The 24,195-nt window shown below is 42.5% G+C and overlaps 2 protein-coding genes across 2 annotated transcripts in view; both read right to left on the minus strand.

The window, feature by feature from the left end:
• LOC306992573 (uncharacterized protein) overlaps positions 1-24,195 on the minus strand; it is an 868,003-nt gene that overhangs the window by 646,526 nt on the left and 197,282 nt on the right. The gene's annotated exons all lie outside the window — the stretch shown is intronic.
• Positions 16,363-22,869, minus strand: LOC306994509 (uncharacterized protein). Its single transcript, XM_079605054.1, has 10 exons — positions 22,349-22,869; positions 21,177-21,521; positions 20,865-21,024; positions 20,536-20,729; positions 20,135-20,327; positions 19,302-20,053; positions 19,074-19,191; positions 18,610-18,834; positions 18,024-18,194; positions 16,363-17,645 (listed from the first exon to the last, which is right to left on the minus strand). The coding sequence occupies exons 1-10, from the start codon at positions 22,844-22,846 to the stop codon at positions 16,891-16,893; spliced, it is 3,411 nt and encodes a 1,136-aa protein (XP_079461180.1). The 5' UTR covers positions 22,847-22,869; the 3' UTR covers positions 16,363-16,890.

Below are 24,195 nucleotides of genomic sequence, written 5' to 3' on the forward strand. Positions count from 1 at the left end.
CTCGGCAGATCCAAGCGTACTTTAAGGGTCTGCTGGGAACGTTTGGCCGAGTCTCCTGTCAGAGAGATCTTCAACTCCCACCTCTGGCAGAGCTTCGACCGGATCCCGAGGGAGGCTGGAGATATTGAGTCCGAGTGGACCATGTTCTCCACCTCCATTGTCGAAGCGGCCGCTCGGAGCTGTGGCCGTAAGGTCTCCGGTGCCTGTCAAGGCGGCAATCCCCGAACCTGGTGGTGGACACCGGAAGTAAAGGATGCCGTCAAGCTGAAGAAGGAGTCCTATCGGGCCTGGTTGTCTTGTGGGACTCCTGAGGCAGCTGACGGGTACTGGCAGGCCAAGCAAACTGCAGCCCGGGTGGTTGTGGAGGCAAAAGCTCGGGCCTGGGAGGAGTTCGGTGAGGCCATGGAAAAGGACTATTGGCTGGCCTCGAAGAGATTCTTGCAAACCGTCCGGCGTCTCAGGAGAGGGAAGCAGTGCCCTACCACCGCTGTCTACAGTGGAGGTGGGCAGCTGTTGAGGATGTGGTCGGACGGTGGAAGGAATACTTTGAGGATCTCCTCAATCCCGCAGTCACGTCTTTCATTGAGGAAGCAGAGGCTGAGGGCTCAGAGGTGGACTCATCCATCACCCAAGCTGAAGTCACTGAGGTAGTCAAGAAACTCCTTGGTGGCAAGGCACCGGGGGTGGATGATATCCGCCCTGAGTACCTCAAGTCTCTGGATGTTGTGGGGCTGTCTTGGCTGACACGTCTCTGCAGTATCGCGTGGCAGTCGGGGACAGTGCCTCTGGGATGGCAGACCGGTGTGGTGGTCCCTCTTTTTAAGAAGGGGGACCGGAGGGTGTGTTCCAACTACAGGGGATCACACTTTTCAGCCTCCCTGGAAAAGTCTATGCCAGGGTACTGGAGAGGAGAATACGGCCGATAGTAGAACCTCGGATTCAGGAGGAACAGTGCGGTTTTCGTCCGGGCCGTGGAACACTGGACCAGCTCTATACCCTCTACAGGGTGCTGGAGGGTTTATGGGAGTTTGCCCAACCAATCCACATGTGCTTTGTGGATTTGGAGAAGGCATTCGACTGTGTCTCTCGAGGCGGCCTGTGGAGGGTGCTCCGGGAGTATGGGGTCCGGGGTCCTTTGCTAAGGGCTGTCCGGTCCCTGTACGACCGAAGCAGGAGCTTGGTTCGCATTGCCGGCAGTAAGTCAGACTTCCGGTGCATATTGGACTCCGGCAGGGCTGCCCTTTGTCGCCGGTTCTGTTCATTATTTTTATGGACAGAATTTCTAGGTGCAGCCAGGGGCCAGGGGGTGTCTGGTTTGGGAAAAACACGATTTTGTCTCTGCTCTTTGCAGATGATGTTATCGTGTTGGCCCCTTCAGACCAGGACCTTCAGCATGCACTAGTACGGTTTGCAGCCGAGTATGAAGCGGCTGGGATGAGAATCAGCACCTCCAAATCCGAGGCCATGGTCCTCAGTCGGAAAAAGGTGGCTTGCCTACTTCAGGTTGGTGGAGAGTTCCTGCCTCAAATGGAGGAGTTTAAGTATCTTGGGGTTTTGTTCACGAGTGAGGGAAGGGTGGAACGGGAGATTGGCAGACGGATCGGTGCAGCTTCTGCAGTAATGCGGTCGATGTACCGGTCTGTCGTGGTGAAGAAAGAGCTGAGCCGCAAGGCGAAGTTCTCGATTTACCGGTCAATCTACGTTCCTACTCTCACCTATGGTCATGAGCTTTGGGTCATGACCGAAAGGACAAGATCCCGGAAACAGGCGGCCGAAATAAGCTTTCTCCACAGGTTGGCTAGCTTGGTCACTCGGGAGGAGCTCAGAGTAGAGCCGCTGCTCCTCCACATCGAGAGGGGTCAGCTCAGGTGGCTCGGGCGCGTCCCACCGGGAGGAGACCCCGGGGAAGACCTAGGACATGCTGGAAAGACTATGTCTCCCGGCTGGCCTGGGAACACCTCGGTGTCCCCCCGGAAGAGCTAGAGGAAGTGGCTAGGGAGAGGGAAGTCTGGGCATCTCTGCTTAGACTGCTGCCCCCGCGACCCGGCCCTGGAAAAGCGCAAGAAGATAGATGGATGGATGTTTATTGAGACTGTATGGAGCTGCTCTTACTGTTGTTAGATGAGTTGCAGATGAATGTCAGGCTCTTATCACATGACCAATCTTCCCATTGTCCATTTCTCATTAAAGCACACTCATCTCTGCCATCAGGTTGTCCAGTAGCCCAGTTCAGATAGAGCGCAGGTTCTCCTGAAGACCACTGCCATTTATCAACACCCGTCCTCTTCAGCCCAATCCAGATATACTGAACACGTCCACCATTCACACTCTTCTTCAGCTCGTTCATGTCGTTCATGTTGTCAACGGTGGCCAGATCTGTGTAACTCTCTCTGCAGTGTCTCTGAGCTTCAGTCCAGGTCTTCATCACGTTTATAAAGTGATACTGACGCTGAACACATTCAGATACGGAGCAGAGAGCTGTGAAAGAGAGGGTTTGATTTAATGCTTTTCATAACAGGATTAAACCTGATGAAACTATAAAATTCAAATCAATTTACATGTATTTGTATAGCGATACACATCATTTCAAAGCAGCTTTACAGAAAATGCTGTCCATATTACAATTTAGAGTGATCTGTTATCAGAACTGTCTAAGTATTTCAGAAATGTACAAATACAAAGTCACAGTGAAAGAATGTAATAATTTATTGCAGATACAATGAGCTCATTGAAGTAATAAATACTTGTTTGTTAACAAATGATTATGACATTTCGAAAATATTGCATAAATAAAACAACAAACACACTCACCAGTGAGAAGAAGAATGAAATATAGAGTTTGGTCCATTTCTGAGGAAAAACACATTGAAAAACTAAAAAACTTAAGTAAAAAAAAAAAACCTATTTTTTACATGCTCATGTAATAAAAATATTTTAAAAACATAACTTGATTCAAACTCATTCAGAAAATATTAACATCTGAAAGTGTAATTGTGTTTGAAGAATGAACATGTTCTTACTTTAGAGGTCGTGTGTTTCTGTCCTGAGTCTGATGTCTCTGTCTGCAGATTTAAACTATGTGATTATTATATCTGCTCTCATCCCTCATTCAGCTCATCACATCATTTGTTTATTTCTCTAAAAAACCCTATTTCATATTTTACTTCCTCTATATTTGTGTATTTCCCACTCTTTCCCCTTATTTGCATCTTGATGTATGTGTCAGTCAATATGATATATGTGTATGATGTATGTTGATGTATGTGTCAGTCAGTCAAAAAAAAAAAAAACCTTCTCTTTAATCCTCCCTTGTTTTGGCTTATGCTACTCTGAGCAATGCCAGAACTTTGTATTTTGAGCACTTCTTGCGTTATTTTTGCCTCTTCACGATGACTCGCTTGCTGTAGTCCTCATTTGTAAGTCGCTTTGGATAAAAGCGTCTGCTAAATGACTAAATGTAAATGTAAATGTCAATATCAGTCAATATGAACATGGACCTTAATTAGAGAATTGTATACATAAGAACATTCATACTTTACATTTGAACATTAATAACTAAACAGCTGCGTTACTGTTATTGCTGGACTGTACTGGGTTTACATCCTTGTTCAATTTGACATGTATGTTTGTGTTTCTCTGTTTTTGGTAAATTTTCATCTGTTTGTGTTTGAACTGAACAACCCACTAATGATCTGATTGATGAGTGTTGAGTTCATTAGTGAAGACTGGTGATACTGGTCACTGAGAGCCTTTAAATTTTTTTTTTTTTAGAATTTATATATTTGTGAAAATTCTTATTTATATTATTATTGTTTAATTTCATACTCTTGCTGTTTACTGTTTCCTTGTACGTTTATAAAACATGAACACATTTGAATGTAAACATCCTTATCACTCATTTGTTTATGTCCACATATAGACTTTCAGGATGGAATATATTTCTCTGACGTGAAACAGGAGAAACAGGGTGTTTTTGTCCAAGTCATATTTCATTACGTTTCATTCAGTCTTATGCATCTGTTAGTTTTACTGAAACAGGAAAAGTTACACTATAACTGTCCCAATTCAGAGCTGAATCCTTTGAAGTCCAAGAAGGTCGAAGCGAATGCTGTTAAATGAGACTCTCTAACATAAGACCAGGGGTGCAAAATGTCTCGGGTTATGATTGTTACCCTTGTTCCCTGAGAAAGGGAACGAGAACTGCATCGAATGACACTTTGTGGGAATGCCCTTAGCGTAACGCGTCTGAAGTATGAATTAAACTAATTCAATCCTGATTGGTGCTGCGTCATGACGTATCGTGTGACGGCATACACGGAAGCTTACAAAGGGAGCCGGCACAAGACAGAGTTAGCTTCTGCGATGAAGCAAGTCGCTCCCAGACAGGGGAAGGCATGGCGAACGGACGCAGTTCTCGTTCCCTTTCCCTAGTTTCCCTCGAACTGCGTCGAATGACACTTTGGGGGAACGAGTACCCACTTTGCCACAACGAGCCCTGCCTGTCCCAGTGTGAAGCTGCACACAGGCACACTTAGGACGAGAGCACTAGAGTGCCTGGCGTAGAAGAAATGTCCAGGCTATAGAATCTGATAAAAGTATGAGGTCTCTAGAGGACACCATGCCTCTGGTTGAATGAGCCCTCAGGGCCAAAGGTGAAGGCAAGCTTCAAGAGTCAACGGGCGCGAGGCTGAAACACCCGAAACGCACGGCTGTGTGCGTCAAGATATTTCTCAATGAACACAGTCAGCACCCTCAGGAGCTGACTGTGCATGCCTCGTAGCCACACATAATATTTATTGCAGAGTAGACCCGTAATCTACGCGCTTGCCTCGGCCTCGAGATCCGAGCCACTATAGATTCTATATTGAAATGCAGACCTCAAATCTGCGCGCTGCCTTAGCAACGCGATATCCCAGCCACAGAATCTTCACTGCAGAGTAGACTCGTAATCTGCACGCTGCCTCGGCAAACGCGAGATCTGAGCCACAAGATTCTATATTGCAATGCTTTATTTGGGACAATTCTTATTGGACAAACAACACAACATAGGACAGACAGTTTGACACAGAGCGCTTGCTGAAGAGCAAAAGCTAACTCTGTCTTGTGCTGGCTCCCTTTTGTAAGCTTCCATGTATGCCGTCACACGATACGTCATGACGCAGCACCAATCAGGATTGGATTAGTTTCATTCATACTTCAGACGCGTTACGCTAAGGGCATTCCCCCAAAGTGTCATTCAACGCAGTTTGAGTTTTCTCGAAAGGGAACTCAGTTTAGTCAGTCAGAGTTTAGTTTAAACCAGCTCCAACACACATACCTGTAGGTTTATAAAAAGCCTGAAGGACTTGATTGACTTAATCAGGAGCTTTTTTACTGGGGTTGATGCTAAACTCCGCAGGTCAGTGGACCTCCAGAAACTGAGTTTTGCACCCCTCTAACATACAGAGGATTTCCTATTTACATCACCAGCTGTTCCCGCCCACCTCTCCTGTCGCCTAGCAACTGTGACAGATGCCATCAGGACACAACAGAGATGTTTCTGACAGACTTTTAAATATAAAGATGGAGCCAGAAGTTAATAAATTAATAAATTAGAAATTTGCAGTGTCTAACAGTGTCTAACTTCCTGAACTTGTTTAATTAATTCATTAATTTGTATTAAAAAAATGTCAAGATCATAACCAGGTAAAATAAGTTTGGTTAATCTGGGAAATGCTCATTTTTATCTAGATAGCAAAAGTTGGTTAACCCAGTTGATTTTCTCCGGAAATATAATTTCATATTTAAAATAAGCAGTGGAGGAAACCTTTATGCTCCGTGAAGTATTTTTACTGTGTGAGAACATGATGTGTGGCGTGATGATGCTGTTACACCTGTAAGAACTGAGACAATCAGACACATAACTATTTGTTACATTTAACAAATAAGCTTTAAAGCTCACTTTTTAAGATCGAAGCATCCCCCTAAGAGAACAGTAAAGGCCTCAGTCGCCAGATAGACCATCAGGTAATATGGTTTTATTGCTGTGAAAAATGTGGTCATGTGGTCAGACCGAGGCCATAGGAAATACAGAAACAGGCCCTTAAACAGACTTTCTTGCATTAATTTCACGAGTTCATATCTACATAAAATGAATACAACAAAGGTTATGCGTATTTGGCGTGCTGTCCGGGGGGACGGCTCCGAGCTCGGAGTTCGGCCCGACCCCAGAGTACTCCCCCCGGTTGTGGTAAGAGTAGATGGAACTAGAAGTGAGGAGATGGGGTGGAGGAGGGATGCTGATAAACTGTCAATGAACAGAGGTAGGTCTGCTGTGTATTTATACCTTGTCATTGAGTTGATTACTGATTGATCTCCACTTGTGCTAATTGGGTTAATTATCTGAACCTGCTCCTCCCGAACTTTGTTACATAAAAACATAATTTATAGTAAAAGTTTTTATCATCTCATACATCTATTTTGTAACTATTTTAAGTGAGGCCATGTCCACACGCACACGGGTATTTTTATAACCGGAGTTTTTCCTCTTGCGTTTTTGCGTCTACATGAAAACGCAAAAACACGTTGTCAAGCGCCGTCAAGAGCATTCCACACCAGCAGTCGGCGATATAACCCTAACCGTAAAGCCACGTTGGCCAATCAGAAGCCGTCAGCTGCGCACAATCTGACGTCAAACACAGCGGATAACGGTGCGCACTGTGACGTCGCAAGGCAAAAACTCCGGTTTTACTGTCTACACGACAACACTGCAACCGGCGTTTCTGAAAATCCTCACCCTGGTAGGGGTTTTCAAAAATGTTCGGTTTCAGTGACCTGATACTGCGTTTCCGTGTGGACGAACGGGCGAACCGCTTAAAAAAAGTCACGGTTATAAAAATACCCGTGTTCGTGTGGACAAGGCCTGAAACTATAACCATATTGTCATTAAACCTTTTCTATTACAAATTATGTGCTAACTAGGTTTGATTTGGTATTGAATTTGAAGTGCTACCGATTGCAATACAATATTGTCACACTATAGCAAAACTCTTCCACATGTTCAGCTATTGTAACTACGCTTATTTCTGTCATTGGTATTAGTAGCAGCGGGGTAATAGACAATAAATGTACAATTTTCTACCATCTTTCTGATAACGTTTATTTAGTCATTCAGGAGTCCTGCAGCCTGATCCCCTGTAGTAAATTCACCCTTACAATATATATCAGTCATGAACTTTTTAGCACTTTTGTTTCAAAGACCAGAGATTAGTTTGATGTAATTCATATTGTTCTTTGACTAAATTATCTCATGAGATAAGGACAAGCTTTGCATGTTCTCTGAATGGGTGAAACTCTCAGGCCTGACTACAAGCCTCTTAGTGACAAAATAAATATCATTATGTGCAACAGTTTTAAAATGTAGTGTACTATTCCGAATTTCAGTCTCTAGGACTTCTGCATGGCAGCTGTTCTTTTGTCCAACTTTACATTTCGCACACAAAGGATTCCAGTGAGAGTTTTTTTTTTTCATTGTTATCTTTTAGCTCGTCAAATCACAAGATTTATTCGAAGTTAATGTGACCATTTGCTTATTTTCAGTGTTGAAACGTTGTTGCAGCAGAGCAAATAATCAAATATTCCTGGACATTATTTACCTCAGAATTAGTTGTTGTTAGGGTTACAGCCCTCTGTTAAGTACCATAATTAAATTTGGATGATGTGATTCCAATTTTGGTTTCATCTTGTGTTGTGTAGGCAAACAAGGAGATATTTAAAGTTAAAGCAAGGGATTTCTCATCTACTCTTCCGCTATCATGTCCCTGGCATGTGGTTCTGTCTAATTCTCAAGCCTCACTGGATTTTATGGTCTCCGGTCTATCCTGGATATTACAGACCCGTCATACAAAAAAAATATCTATGTGGGATGTGTCTGTCTTTCCATCAAAATTCCTTAAAGGCAAATAAGAATTGACTTACCACAACAGCTGAAGCAAAAGTTGCAAGTCCCAATATTTCGCTTAAAAGACACTCGCCAACTGGAGATCACGTCGGGGTCACCACTTTGTAAAGGCCACCCATCGGCCCAACGACGGAATCCAACTGTGTGGACGAGGGTATAATGCGTGTACGTCTTTTCAGTGTTCTGTGAAGTTCACTTAATGTATAATATTCTTTAGATGTTTAAAATACTAGCATGATATATGTGTGTTTTAAGTATCTTTGCATATATCTGGTGTGTTTATGTGTCTTTATGTTTTTCACTAATCGTATCTGTAGGAATTTGCACTGCATTGTTTATTATTTACTGATATTAAAATAAACCGATGTTGCTTGAAAAACAACATACAATATATAAGCAATATATAGTCGCAACCGTGTGTTTGTTGGATTCATTTGTCCATATAAGAGACTTCCTGGAACTTCATAGGTCTTAATTTGTACTTGTATGAGACATTGAGACAAGAGATTGCCCTCCGGCTTCGAGTTTGAATGAAACATACATTTAATTTTGTTTCATTTCATTTTCATTCAGAATTTTTTAAAAGTGTATATATATTATTTTTTTTTTCTGAAAATGGGGAATCTTCATTAGAGAAAACCCTTATTCGCCAGCTGAGTGTTTCCAGCCCTTTGAAGCCCTAAATATGGATTGTGTACTGTCAAAAATGGCCCAGGTTGGGCGCCATTCACTTGGAAACAAAATCTTTGAATCTTTTTCCTCTAAAACTAACTTATCTTCTGCCGGGGCAAGAAGGTCATACACATATTGGATGTGTTTGGCCTGAGAAAAATATTCAGGAATTTTTCATTTTTGGATGAACTATCTTCCTTTTAAGAGAGTGTGTGGTAAAGAAGGTGGTGATTGAGTTTTAATCTCAACATTTTTCATATTTGATGCCCTTGATGAGGAACTGGTGTTTTCTTACGTTCATCTAAGGGACTGTTCGTTATTTATTTAAGGGGCCACCGGAGGAGTTTTGAGATCTGTTGTCAAAAAAGACTTGACCCTCCCTTCGCCAGCAATAAATTTTTCTATGACCCTCCAAAATGATTGCGAAAAAATGCATGACCCTCCCCGATAATTTGTTGATTTCTGTACTGGCTTGCGCTTGGCAAAGATGTTCAGAAGCCATTGTTTTTTTTTACAACTATGACAAACCTCTGCGTACGTTACACATCACACTCTGTGGCCATTTGCATACTCCTCATAAACGTTATAGTATTCACATGAAATATAACAATAAAACATTGAGACCATTCAACAAAGCACAGTGGCTATAATAAATTCAACACAACTGGTTGCTATGGACTCGTCACTAGGCTTCCTCAGTCATTGTACATCTGAGCATATGTATAGCCTACCTTTAAAAGCTGCCGAAGCTGAACATTATCCAAAACTCAATTTTCTCAGACGAGCGTCAATTTGGGAGCTTGCATGTTCCACTCTTTCCTTCTCAAAAAATGCCTTGAAAAGGCTGTCGTTTGCACGATTTCAAATCACCGGGACCGAAAGGATATTTGAAGAGTTGCCTACGTATTGGCGCCAGAAATCACATTCGCTCTTTGCTGCTAGTGCCCTTTCAATGGTTTTCAAACTTTTTCTAGGGCGACCTTTTTTTTTTTTTTTTACGAGCTGATTAATCAAAACTATTCAAAGTTAATATTATCAATACTATTGTTATTAAAAAACGGAATTAAAACATTTGAAAAAAAATCACTGGCGACCTATTTTTTTTTTTCTCCGAGGGTCGCGCGTAATCGCGCGCAGTCTCACCACTCGAAACCCACAGCGCGAGGCCTTTATTTTACTCCCCCTACTCTTCCAGAAAAAAGGAAATGAAGGATAAACGTGGTGTGCAGAGGGGTAGGTGCCTGAAGTGTGAAGAATGCGACGATTACGACCCGCCAGCACAGGGCAATGCCTGCAGCTACTGTGGATGCACACCAGTACACCACCTTCAAGTCCCAGAGACCGAGTTGGGTCAGAAATGTGAAAGTTGCCAGAAATTCGACCAGGTATTGTCTACATTTGAGATGGTTTTCCTAACGTTTCTGCTGTTGGTTTGAAGCTTTAAAGGATTTGTTGCTAGGCAACGTGAAACCTTTGAGCTAGTCAGCTACATTCCAGCGTCATGTCAGTGATGATACTTCAGAAACAGGAGGCACAATTTGTTGCATTCTCAAAGAAAGCAACTCCAAAATCGTGTTGCTTTCATGTTGAAGGCCTATCTCTATGCCTAGTAGACCTACACCAAATGTTCATTAAAAAGGGTCCTGCCAATGTATCATGTATACAGTGAAGTGTAGCGTTTTATTTTTATATTGTTCATACATTTCTTTCTTGAATGCTACTGTTAAATACATCTCCTGTAGCTGAAAAAAAAGCAGTTTATTTTATATTATGTTGTGTATCTTTGTTCTTATTTTTAAAAACAAAGATAAAATATAATGACAGAGATGTTTATCTTCGCCCACTTTGGCCTAAATGTCTGCCATTCTTTTTTATTATATATTTTGTATACGTTTTGTTTTTTAAAATAGGGAAATTATTTTGGCTGTCTTGCTCAGTCACTTACAAAATAGTTAAACCATCATGAAAAATAATCGTCTGAAAACTATCGTGATGTGATATTTTTGCCATATCACCCAACCCTCTTCTTGTGCTACAACTGTTTGGCCTGTGCTACAAAACTTTTATCCTCTGTAGCACCAGTGCTATGTGCAAAAAAGTTAACTAAAAGTTTAGTAGACCTGTTCATAGAATATTGATTTTCAAAACTCTATAGCGGTGCATGTTAAGTGCCTACATGGAATGTTTATTTTCAAAACAGCTGTGTGGCCTATGCTCTGTTGCTATATGGCAACTGGACTAGTTTTCCCATTGACTGAGCATCCTGTTCAAGTTCAAGTTCAAGTTCAAGTGGTTTTTATTGTCGTTCATTCATATACGATTACAGTATACTACAAAACGAGATGACGTTTCTCCAGGACCTTAGTGCTACATAAAAACAATCACAAATCACAATGAGTTACATAGACTAGATAAAAATTGCACATAAAAACGTGTAATATAATAATTTACTAAAAGACAGGACAGTAGGCACAATAAAGACAAAGCAGCGCCGAACAGTTCATGGTAGTACCAAAGGTGTTGTTGTGCTTACTAAAGTGTAGAATGTAAACATGCCACTCTATGAATTAAAATAAATAGACAGTTCTCTCAAGTGCAATTCCGGACATGTGCAAAAAGTTCAGTACCACGTAGTAAACACACAGAAGTGTGTGTTTATTTTATCAGTTCTTGGGTATTTAAAAGTCTCACTGCTTGAGGGTAAAAGCTGTTACCCAGTCTGGTAGTGCGGGCCCGAATGCTCCGGTACCTCCTGCCAGATGGCAAGAGATTGAAAAAATTATATGAGGGGTGAGTAGGATCTTCCACAATGCTGGTTGCTCTGCGGATGCAGCGTTGTGTGTATATGTCTTTGATAGATGGAAGAGAGACCCCGATGATTTTTTCAGCTGTTCTAACTATCCTCTGTAGGGACTTTTGATCCTCAATGGTGCAAGTCCCAAACCAGGCAGTGATACAGCCACTCAGGATACTCTCAATAGTCCCTCTATAGAAAGTTGTTAGTATGGGCGGTGGAAGGTGTGCTTTTCTCAGCCTTCGCAGAAAGTAGAGACGTTGTTGAGCCTTCTTGGTAATTGAGCTGGTGTTAATGGACCAGGTTAGATTCTCTGTTAGGTGAACACCAAGGAATTTAATACTCCTGACGGTCTCCACAGGGGAGCCATCGATGTTCAGTGGGGAGTGGTCACTCTGTACTTTCCTAAAGTCAACAACCATCTCCTTAGTTTTATCAACATTCAGCGACAGGTTGTTGCCTCTACACCAGTCCGTTAAACGCTGCACCTCCTCTCTGTACGCTGACTCGTCGTTCTGGCTGATGAGACCCACCACGGTCGTATCATCGGCGAACTTGATGAGATGGTTCGAGCTGTGCTTTGCTGCACAGTCATGAGTTAGCAAAGTGAACAACAGTGGGCTGAGTACACAGCCCTGCGGGGCCCCAGTGCTCAGTATGGTGGTGGTGGAGATGTTGTTCCCAATCCGGACTGACTGAGGTCTCCCAGTCAGGAAATCAAGGATCCAGTTACAGAGGGAGGTATCCAGGCCCAGTACTTTCAGCTTCCCGATCAAATGCTGAGGAATGACTGTATTGAATGCTGAACTATAATCGACGAACAGCAATCGGGCATATGAATCCTTTTTCTCTAGGTGAGTGAGGGCCAGATGAAGGGTGGTGGCGATGGCGTCATCGGTTGAGCGGTTAGGACGATACGCAAACTGCAGTGGGTCTAGTGTGGCGGGCAGCTGGATCTTGATGTGCCTCATGACGAGCCTCTCGAAGCACTTCATAATACATGATGTGAGTGCAACGGGACGGTAGTCGTTGAGGCAAGACACCAAAGACTTCTTAGCTATGGGGACGATGGTGGTTGCCTTGAAGCATGTTGGAACGATGGCGCTGCTCAGAGAGATATTAAAGATGTCAGTAAGAACATCCGCCAACTGGTCTGCACATCCTCTAAGCACCCTGCCCGGAATATTATCTGGTCCAGCAGACTTCCGCGGGTTGACTCTGTATAGGGTTTTCCTCACATCAACCGAGTTGAGACAGAGCACCTGATCATTGGGAGCAAGGGTGGTCTTCCTCGCCACCACGTCGTTTTGTGCCTCAAACCGAGCGTAGAAGATGTTCAGCGCATCTGGGAGGGAAATATCCCTGTCACAGGCAACTGATGGTGTCTTATAGTTGGTCACGGCCTGGATTCCCTGCCACATACGCCGCGTGTCGCCGCTGTCCTGGAAATGAGTTAGGATTCTCTGACCGTGCATGCGCTTTGCCTCTCTGATGGCCCGGAACAGTTTTGCCCTTGCTGTACTAAGGGCCACTTTATCGCCTACTCTAAAGGCGGAGTCACGGGTGTTCAGAAGGGAACGCACCTCCGCAGTCATCCACGGCTTCCGGTTAGAGCGTGTAGTGATGGTCTTGGAGAAGGTAACATCATCAATGCACTTGCTAATGTAACTGGTCACCGATGTTGTATATTCTTCCAAGTTGGTAGAGTCGTCATATGTTGCAGCTTCTTTAAATATATGCCAGTCAGTAGACTCAAAACAGTCCTGGAGAGCAGAGATGGCTCCTGCTGGCCAAATTTTCACCTGCTTTTGAAGTGGTTTTGTGCGCCTGACGATTGGTCTGTAAGCTGGAATCAGAAAAACAGAGATGTGGTCTGAATAGCCGAGTTGGGGGCGGGGCTCCGCCCGGTACGCGCCTGGGATGTTTGTGTAAACAAGATCGAGCGTGTTCGCCCCTCTCGTTGCGAAGTCCACATACTGATGGAATTTCGGAAGCACTGTCTTGAGATTCGCATGATTGAAATCTCCAGCGACAATAAACAATCCATCAGGGTAAGCCTTCTGCAAATCGCTAATAACCCCATACAGTTCACCGAGCGCTTCCTTGGCATTTGCGCTTGGGGGAATGTAAACACCGATTACTATAACAGAGGTAAACTTCCGTGGTAAATAAAAAGGTCGACTCCTAACAGTCACAATCTCTACCAGCGCTGAGCAGTAGCTAGAGACTAGCACAGAATTATTGCACCATTCCGTGTTAATATAAACACACAAGCCACCTCCGCGAGTCTTACCGCACAGAGATGCATTTCTGTCAGCACGAAACAAGGCGAGCCCATCTAGCTGAATGGCGGCGTCCGGAACTCTGTCGCTGAGCCACGTCTCTGTGAAAATAAAGACGCAGCAGTCTCTAAACTCCCGCTGCGAAGTTTGCTGGAGCCGAATAATGTCCAATTTGTTGTCCAGAGAACAAACATTCGAAAGCAGGATGGACGGGATAGCCGGCCGGCTAGGCTTTGTTTTTAGCCTAGCATGAACCCCCGCTCTCTTGCCGCGCTTCCGTTTCCTCGCGCACCGCTTACGTCGTCCTTTCCCCCGGCTACCGGCGTTATGCAACACCGAGGGCTGGAATTCTGGCCTCCGCAGCAAACCGAAATTGCGAAGCTTCTCATGCAGATCACCACACAGCTTGGTTATAGTATGAGTCTTATATTTAAGCAGTGTCTGGCGATGGTAAACACAAATGCTGGTAGCTGCGATATCCATAATGCCGTGAAAAAGTAGGCTAAGTAATAACAATAGTAACATTGAGGATCTGGAGTGGCCGCTGCGCACTACCGCGCCGCCATGAGACAATGATGAGTTGATTTCACACCGTGTGTTTTCAATGAAATGAATTTCAATTCAAATGAAACCTTATTGTAAAGTGTTACCACACAATGAAAACTTCTCAAGTTGAATATGGACATGAATACTTTTTCATTGTGACAATGTAACAATTCCAAAAATCCCTCATTTGGTTTCCTGTTGCAATGTTTGGATTATATAGAATGTAGAATTTAACAAGAAATGCTGTATTGCTGTTCCCCAAAAAGGCAATAAAAAAAGTGTTTTTAGATAATTTAAATTATTTGGTCTATTCTTTTCACAGCTCTCTGAAAAGAGGAAGCTATCTTTGGGATGGGTTCCCCACCCCAAGGCAGCAAAGACCCGTTTTAACAACGAGATCCTGCCAGCCCTCTACGAAGCTTCATACCCTGTTCCTGACGACAAGCTTTTCAAAAAGGATTTTATCATTGAACGCAATCGAGCTTTTGAAATATTAGAAAACCTAGATATACATGAGAGCAGACTCTCGTTCATCAGAGGAAATAATCCTGCTGCCGGGGGCCGCTTCCTTAAAACTGACTTCAACATTAAGTCTAGGCATGACTTGGTCACCTGTGAGAATAATTTAGACAAAATGGACAGAGTTATATCAGAAATAAAATACGACAGACAGCACATTCAGGTTCATGACAATTCACTATTCAGACAGGATGGGATAAGACTCAAAGCAGGGCAAGAGAGCAAGCATGCGTACAATATCCAAGCCAAGGCCAGGATGACAAGCCTGATTTCCTGTGCCGAAAGTGACCGGGCAAGGTTGGAGGCTGCACTGCAGAGACTCAAGACCTTCTTCCGCTCTGAGGACAGGGATCTATCTCGAATGAAAAGAATGAAGAAGCAAGCCAAGAAGAAGGCAGAGAAGAAGAAGGCTCTGCGGAGGGAGAAACAGGAGAAGATGTTGATCGAGGCCATTTTTCCGGAAGCGTCTGACCCTGGTGTTCAGCAGGTGTACGTAGGCGCTGTGGCTGCGCTGAACCACCAGCAAGGCACTCTCCTCTACAGTCTGCTGAAAAAGTTAAACATCACTACAGAAGCCCATGCCATGATCCTGACCAACCTTAGCAAGACAGGTAGACAAGGCTACCAGGTGACTCATCTCAGTTACCATGCAACATGTACGGGAGAGTGTGAGTCTGAAGACTGTCCCTTCTTTGAAAGGGCTGCAGCTCTTTTCCGCAGCCTTGGGGGCCAGACTCACCGGAACATGTATGCTCCCTCTGCTACAGGCTTGCCACAGCTGGGTATGGCAGAACTGGACAGAGAGGTATTTGAGACTACAGAGAGCACCGCAGAATTAGCCCATCTACTTTCAGTAGGTTGCTTTGCAGAGGAAGTAGAACAGTTAATCAATGCACTCTAAACTCAAGTTTTGTCAGGGTTAATGTTTCAGCATTTGTGTTTTTGTTAATGTCTTTTCGTTCATTTGAATGATACACTGTTTACAGTGCTGCACTTTATATTTAGAGTTTTAAAAAAATGAGAGGGAAACCAGACGAGCCCAAAGTAGTGGGCCAGCGAGACAAAGCCCAAAGCAATGTTCATTGTTATTAAAGTTGTATTTTTGTGATAGTAAAAATGAAGATGGTCTAACAGACAAAATGTTCTTTTGTTTTATAAATCACCAGTCACCTTTTTGCACAAATGGTTGATTAAAGCCAAATGTCATGCATCTGTATGCCTTATCCTTTAGTTGTGTGAGAGGCCTCATCACTTTCTGTTGTGAGACTTGTGGCAGTATGAAAATTTCTTTGTATGCCATAAATATGGTCTGCTCCTTATGTCTATACATCGGGCAATCAGAGATGGAAAGCCTGGCTTCACAGTGAAAAAACAAGAGTATTGTTGCTCCTCCATTGGCATGCACAGATTCTGCCAGAACCTAGCAAGCTTTTTATCTACTGTACAAATATGTTTTAGTTTGGGAATGTATAGGGACAGTGCAGATGGAGACATGTTCTGGTTAACAGTCTTGGAAAAATCTAGCAAAAATAGTCTACAAACATTACTACAATACACAGCAAGTGTTCAAATATCTCATACAGCACAAATAACTATTGGGAAACAGTAGTGCAGTAAAGCATATAGTTTTATTAAGAGGTTATGCATGTCTGGGAAAGAAGATCTGTAGAAATACAGACAAATGTGTTCACAAACACAGCAGGTACGTAATGAACAATACAACATTAGTGCACAATGCACAAAAGTTCTTAAAGGGACAGTTAATTTTTAAATGAAAATGATGTCATCATATACTCACTCTCAAGTTGTTTCAAACCTGTATGAGTTTCTTTCTTCTGCTGAACACAAAGGAAGATATTTTGAAGAATGTCAGTAACCAAACAGTTAACTGGTCCCATTGACTGCCATAGTATTTTCTTTTCAACTATGGCAGTCAATGGGACCAGTTAACTGTTTGGTTACTGACATTCTTCAAAATATCTTCCTTTGTGTTCAGCAGAATAAAGAAACTCATACAGGTTTGAAACAACTTGAGGGTGAGTATATGATGACATCATTTTCATTTTAAAGTGAACTATCCCTTTAATTTAACATCTTTTTTTAAATTTTGAGGGCATTATAAGAGGTCTCAAAAAACCTTAGAAAAAGATATAATCTGTGTTCACTACCTTCTGCCTCAGTCTACCAAATCTTGATACATTTGGCTCCTTTTCTCCAACATCACAGTCAACATCAGCAGCATCACTGTCGCCAACCTCTAAAACTACTTCATCTTCACTCTCGTCACTAGACAAGTCTATCTCTGACTCAGTGTCTGAGGCAGGGTCATCGGTTGGAAGAGCTGCAAGATCACTGAGAACACTTGAGCAAACAGTTTTGCCTATGTGAGCTCCCACCATCTCTAGCTTGATGCCCTTTTTGCAAGTCTGCTGCAACCCGTGTTTGGACAAATACTTGTCCAAGTCTGAAACACGCAGTTTGGATAACTGACCCTGTCTGTATAGTTCCTCCCAGTCATAGTCATCATATGTTTTCGCATTTGACTGCACTTTTCTGTCGTCTATTTCAGCAGATCGCTTGGCTTTCATCAAGTCCATACGTTTCATGTGCTGCACATATTCACGTACACAACGCTCATTGACCACATACTTCTGTGAGAATTCTGAGATGGAGACTGGATTGTCTAGCTGGACATCCCTGCGTCCAACAGCCTTCTTAAGTTGAGCACGCGGTTGAAAGTCATCTGGAAGTCGACCATCAACTGGGGTTCTGTTGTAAGGGCAGTACTTCAGAGCTGGAAGTTGTTGGTGGTCTGGATAAGGTCTAGGGATCCTTGTAATTGGTGGTCCAGAGAGGGGATTTGAAGAGCAGAAGTCACAGAGAGCCCCTGAGCCTGAGGATTGGGGAAAAGCAAATGTCAGTATAACATTCCCTTTACAAAACTCATGTCCTACAGTGTTTTCCATCTGATTTATAAACCAGTTCATTTTTTCCCCCAAGATTGTAAATTGTGTCAAGAGGAAGAGATAGCAAACAAGAGACAGGGATGGGAAGATGCTGCAGCACATAGACGTGGGTCAGATTTAACCCCCATCTATTTTCATTATGACAATATAGAATAGGCCTTGTTTGGTTTCTAGCTACAATGTTAGATAAGCATTTGGCAGTAAATAAACAATGCCACTTCTGGTCCCTTGACAATGGAATTCTAGAAAAAGCCAATAATGGACTCCGCAACATTCAGCCAAATGAAATTATGCAGCAAACTCACCTTTGCAACTTCCCTTGAGGAACTCCATGTACAGTTCACCAATCTCAAAATGTCTGTCAATGAAGCTTTCTATCTTCTGAAAGTAATTATGCCCTGGAACAGCTGATCTCTGGGTCTTGCCACTTGTCATGTACCGCTGTAGATACTCACGGTTGTAAAAGAACTGTAGTTCTGAAAAAGATGTACACACATATTGGTCCTTTAACTTCTCACAGTCAATACATCGGTTCAAGAATGAATAGCAGATTGTTGCAGATTGCCCCAGACTTTTACTTTGGTAGTCAGTGAGCTGAAAAGCCCAGGTTTTACATTTACGCATTTGGGAGACGCTTTTATCCAAAGCGTCTTACATTGCATTTCAACGTACACATTTTATGTTCTTATCAGTTCTTGCTTTCCCTGGGAATTGAACCCATGACCTTGGCATTGCAAACGCCAACGCTCTACTGTTTGAGCTTTTATTACTTTATAGCTCCAACGTGAGCACCAAACTCATCTGTTAATCAAGGCTGAAGCGCAGTGTACCTCCAAGGTTTATTTTCCTTTTGGAAAAAAATGCAGAAATGGGAATTGATGAACCACGTACCTGTTTTTTCAACAGTTAATGCTCTGGTAAATCCTGCTGGGGCAGGTGACTGGTCAATTCTGAGTCTGACTTCTTCTGCCACAGCCCAAGCATTGTTTTCCATCATCTTCTGTGCATGATCCTCAAGGGCTGATCTGGTCATTGTGGATATCTCAGTTTCTGTCAAACCATGGGTCTCAGAAAAGATCTGCCACTGGATTGTACCTCCATCACATATCGCTTCACCTGAAATTAACAATTAAAAAATAATAAGCCAGTTCACTCACAAATGTACTTTTATTCCCTCTACCCTCTTCTGCCCACTACGCCTCTTTCCCTCCACAAACAATGAATTCCACCTTGGTCTCAGGGAGCAGTTTGTAAAGGAAATTTGTGAAGGGCCGGCTGAGTATAGATGGGCACTGTTGCTTGAAAGTCCATCAGGATGAAATGAGTTTTGTAGGATATGACTATAGCACATTTACCCAGGCAAGCATTCAGCCTTTCAGCTTCATTTTGCCCAGAATCCTCCCGAGCTCTGTGAATTCGACACAATAGGTCCGTTGAATGAATCCGGATTTTTTCTGCTGCTCTGAAACGTACCTGAAAGACATTTCCATTTTCAAACTGTCAATATTTGTATTGAGGACATTTTCACAGACAGATACAATATTAAATAAATCTTTCTGTAGTCTGTTGACTGAAAAACGTACCTCAAAATTTGAAACACCAACTCCAGGTCCAGCATCTGTCAGCTCAATGATCTGGGGACAAACCATGGGCATTGGGGTGATATCCAGATGTTTCAGCAAATCTTGGCAGGACTTCATTAATGGCTTGTAGCAGTCCCATGCATTCTTTTTTGAACTGCAAGCCAGTGTCGCTACAGCATTCTCAACTGCAGTCACTACACCAGATACCTGACTAATGACCTCACTCCCTAATGCAATGTAAGCAGCAGACAGACAGTCTTTGACTTGAAACCAGTCCTGTGTGCCTTGTTCCAGTTGCTGTTCAAATGACTTCAATTGCAGGTTGGTGTATGAGCGGAAAGGGCAGTCTGGTCTCTCTGTAACACACTTTACATCAGCTTCCATTGCGGTGTCAAGGAAGTATTTTGTGGCATCTCTGGTCCGACAGAAGAGCTTTCTCACATCCTTATGGACCGCTGTACCAGGAACCTCAAAATCATCCGGGCACTCCCTCCTGAGACGCATATAATTGGAGGCCCAAGTTGTCCCATGGGTCCCGATGTAGGCCTTTGGGTGGACTACTGCAATACTGGAATCATCTGAAGATACCAAGGTAGTGGCCTCCAACTGAGAAGGTTCTTTCTTGAGCAGACGAAAAGCAGAGGGTGTGATGTACATGGAAGGCTCTGGGAAGTCATGAACTGGTAGCCTTTTTGCAACCTGATCATCTGTGGGTTGGAGAACCGATTGTCTCCTTGACCCATGAAATCCCTCTGAAAATATAAATAGTTGTGATTCACCCACCCATTTACAATGGTGCACATTAATAATACCGTTTCAACATAGCAACAAACCTGAGGTTCCAGGGCGAAGGTAAGCCTTGTCGTCCATGCTGATGGCCAGAGCAAACTTTCTCCTTTCCCCAGCCTCAACTCCAAACAGATGTTCTTTGGCAAGAGAAACGTGTTTCCTCTGATGATGAGTGCATTCGTTATCTCTTTCCTCGGTTTTCGGAGGTTTCTTTGAGCACCAGAGTCCTAAACCCTTCTGAAGAAAACATTAAAACAAAAATATACTATCATATTTATCTGTAAAGAATTAAACATTACATAGTTTAATGAAAAATAGTGGCATACATCAATAATTTAAATGAATACATTTAAATGCAAACCACACATGCACTAACACTGACTCACACGAAACTGCAGTCACATGTGCACACAATAAAGCCCTATAAATGTATATTGAGACCTACATGTCTCCTGCTCTGAAGGGATTTTAGACGTCTTGCTCTTGCTCTGCTATGCACTGTGGACACAGCACGAATCAACGGCAGACCTAGTCTCAGCCTTCTGTAGTTTGCCAGTTTCAGCAGATCCCGGGACTTCACTCTATGATGGGTGTAGAGTACGCTTTCATGCCGACGACCATGAACTGTAGTTTTGTCCTCTGAAAATAGCAGAGAATACAAAAATCCTGGTTGCTAAGTTTTCAATAGCCATAGTTCACTATAAAAACAGTATAATGATAAAGGTTTACATTTATTTGGAAAAAACAAAACAAATATGCATTTAATTTACTTACCTATACACTTAGCCAACCACTTCTCATCCTCCTCATCCATCATGGTTGTGTGACCCGCACCACGTGCCCTCTTCTTAATGTGTTCGTCTTCCGCAATCTGGTCTGCCTTCCTTTTCACAGCTTGTTTCAAACACTGTCTGGTGTACGGTGTCTCAGCTGCCTGTATATGGAAAAATAGCACAAATGCTTAATATTTATTATTATATTGAATCACCTTTAAGCTGTAGTGAACACATTACATTCAATAGGCATCATTATGAAATAGTGCTGATTATTCCACTTTAAATGTCTCTGAAATAGGAGGCTACTCACTTTGAGTTTTTTCACATTCTCTAATGACTCCTGCAGAAAGCTCCTCTCATTCTCTAGATCACCAACCCTTTCTGGCGTCCATCTTATGGAAGCTATTTGTATCTGCTCCGTCAAAGCTTTAACCCTGGCCTCCAGGTTCTCTATGCGGTGATCAAGCCTCTGGGAGACAAAGACCTCTGCAGCTGATTTGCTGGCCTCCCACTTGTCCAGTCGTTCCTCAAGATCTTGCAAGAGTCGTCTCGCTCTCTTGGTAGTCATGCCATGCATTTTTCCAGCACAGACTAACAGAGCAGAGGCAACCCATCGATCATATTCATTGGTCATTGATTCAATAAGCCGGTGTATCTATGGAAAGAATAACAATATCAATATTGATTATTGTATGAATGCAGTGTAACACTTGCGTTGTAATAGGCTGTGATACTTGGTAGAGAGGTAAAACCGGTACACTGATTTAATAGCACACACCGTCACTCATTTCTGTCATGTTTGAAATCCTAGAAACAATTTCATGATGTTTTTATGCATAGAAAAAGTGTTTTTTTTTGTATTTGCTGAGCTGCTTTTATACTAAATGCAAAAGCGGAGAAAAAACTGCAGAGGTGTCAACACAGACAGGGCATGAAAGGAGGGAAACAATCTGTATCTGTTTTATGGTAATATTGTAGGAACATGTCAGTTTTGATGTGAAATAGAATACACACAATTCTCTCTCGGACACACACACACTTTTTAATCATCTTAAAATGAAAATGAATGTGATCCCACAAGAGTTTTATGTGGATACATTTAAGGATTTGTTTAAATTTCTTCACCCGAATCACCCCATTTTCATACAACTGAGGCTGTATACGTCATCCATACGTTTCTGGATGTTGGTGTCATGAAATCGACAAATGAAAGTGAAAACATAAAATATTACAATTCCTTTGGGAGTCAACCTGTCAGTTCCCTTCAAATGTCTCTTACTTTGACCAAACCTGGATGAGTACGACGTAAACAGAATCAGCAGCAGCTCTGGCTCTTATGTTTTGTACTATGTACTTCTACCTGGTAGGCTATAGGCTGTGTGGAATAGGCATACTCTTCTGTTCTGTGATACTGCGATCTAACGTTAGTCGTCAGAAACTTCAACAAAACACATGCGTAGCTCAAAACCAAACTGTACGTACCGTTTCAGTATTGACGTCCTCGATGTCTTGCTCATGTTTTTCGTCCTCGTCTTTGACAAGCTGCAGGAAAATGTTTTCCATTGACGCCGATCCGTCGTTCAATATAATCCACTGCTTGCCCGATCGATTATATATTAAAACAGGAATCCCATAATCGGGATTCAGTATGCAGTCCCGGAACCATTCTTTTTCGACTGTTTGTCTATCGAAAAATGACCCAAACAGTTCGAAGGCAAAATCCATGTGCAGTACACCACATGGCTTGTCTTCATAGGGTAACAGCAACTCCTCCAACACTCTCTGGATTCCCCGTAATTTTGGATTGTCAAATTTATCTATAAAATAATTAATTTTGTTTAACGTTTCCTCACCCGACAGCGTCTGGAGTGAAACCCTTAGGTTTTTGTGATTCCAGCTAGCGGTCCGTACTTTCGTCCTCAGATTGTTGTGATCTATTTTGAAATAAAGCGCATTCACAAGAGCTAGCTCGTTGTTCATAGTCGCTTAGCCTACCTGTGATTATTGGGGTGGGGTCAGGTGTTGTGATTGGGTTGGAGGATGGTGCGATTTTTATTGGGTCAGACCATTTTGCTAGGGGAGCTGCATGGAAATGGAAAATATGCACTGAACAAGCCACTTTTTTATGTTTTTTATATTTTTTATGAATAAAAAAAGTTGAGTGACCCTCCCCCTAGACTAAAAAAAAGTTGGATGACCCTCCCCTCAACAAAGAAAAAAAAGTCATGACCCTCCCCTATTTTCCTCCGGTGGCCCCTTCCATAAATACCGAACGGTCCCTAAGCCTTATTCTGGTTTGATTGAGTTTGCATTTGTATGATGTCCTGAGTCAAGCGATGCAACTATCAGTGGCAGCCATGCTTGAGTTTTGATAAACTTGTTACCATCATGTGAATTATTACCATTGCTTGGATTAGATTTGTGGATTATGTGTGTATTGTGGATTACTAGGTGAATCTCATTTTGAGTGTGACGGACTGAGATCTTACATGACACAACAAGATAGACACACAAAATCCACCAAAAATCATTGGATGCACACATTTTGTTTTAACTCAATCAGACAAAGTTTGCTGTGATTTGCATACACCATGTCTTATTGTTGTGATCTCTCTAGGTTTGGGCTAATTTGACTCCTTATGTACAATATGGTTAAATGTGGCTATTATGAAATGGTTGTTGGCTTTATCTTCAAGCCACACTGTACGAATGTCTGGCCTCAGTGAATAAATCACAATTTTCACCCTCAGTTTAATAATCTGAGCATCTCCTCTTTGCTCCCTAAACAAAATTAAATGTTAGAGCAAGTTTTGCCTCGCATCACTTAACAAATGCAGCCGAGCAAGTATGGCTCAGATCTGTGACATCACGAAACTTAGCCTGTTATTTTAACATTTGTAGTTTAGTTTAGTAATAGTTTTTAATAAAAGTCTATAACTTTTAACACTAACAACAAGCTATTTGAGTAATTTAAAACACAATATTGATATTTGAACGTGAATCATTGGTTTCCACAAAAGCACAACCCGCCATTTTCTTTGAAAGAATCCACTAGTCACCGGTGTGCAATGAATCTTGGGATAGTCTGTGAAGGATCCGCTCGTTCTGTCCTTCACGGCCCGGGGAAAGAAATACGCATTTGTAGGCCGCATAAGAAGCCTTTAAAACGGTGTGATGCTGCAAACCTTCAAAGACTTCATTCAAAGATTGAACCCTAACCCTAACCACAGCCATGCAACCTCAATATTATTGAATTATGATTTAATGCATGTTGGATTTTGTTATTTAATTACTATTTTGTGATGTTGGGAAACAGTCAAGAGATTGCT

This window comes from Phoxinus phoxinus (assembly GCF_949152265.1).
Source record: "Phoxinus phoxinus genome assembly, chromosome: 2".
Classification (NCBI taxonomy): domain Eukaryota; kingdom Metazoa; phylum Chordata; class Actinopteri; order Cypriniformes; family Leuciscidae; genus Phoxinus; species Phoxinus phoxinus.

What these genes read in the sequence shown, in the direction of transcription:
- LOC306994509 (XM_079605054.1), bottom strand. Translation starts at nt 22,846, where the DNA reads ATGAACAACGAGCTAGCTCTTGTGAATGCGCTTTATTTCAAAATAGAT. An exon ending in GTGGTTGGCTAAGTGTATAG is followed by an intron (nt 20,730 to 20,864) that starts GTAAGTAAATTA and finishes TGCTATTTTCAG; the next exon opens with AGGACAAAACTACAGTTCAT. An exon ending in CCTTCGCCCTGGAACCTCAG is followed by an intron (nt 20,054 to 20,134) that starts GTTTGTTGCTAT and finishes TTATATTTTCAG; the next exon opens with AGGGATTTCATGGGTCAAGG.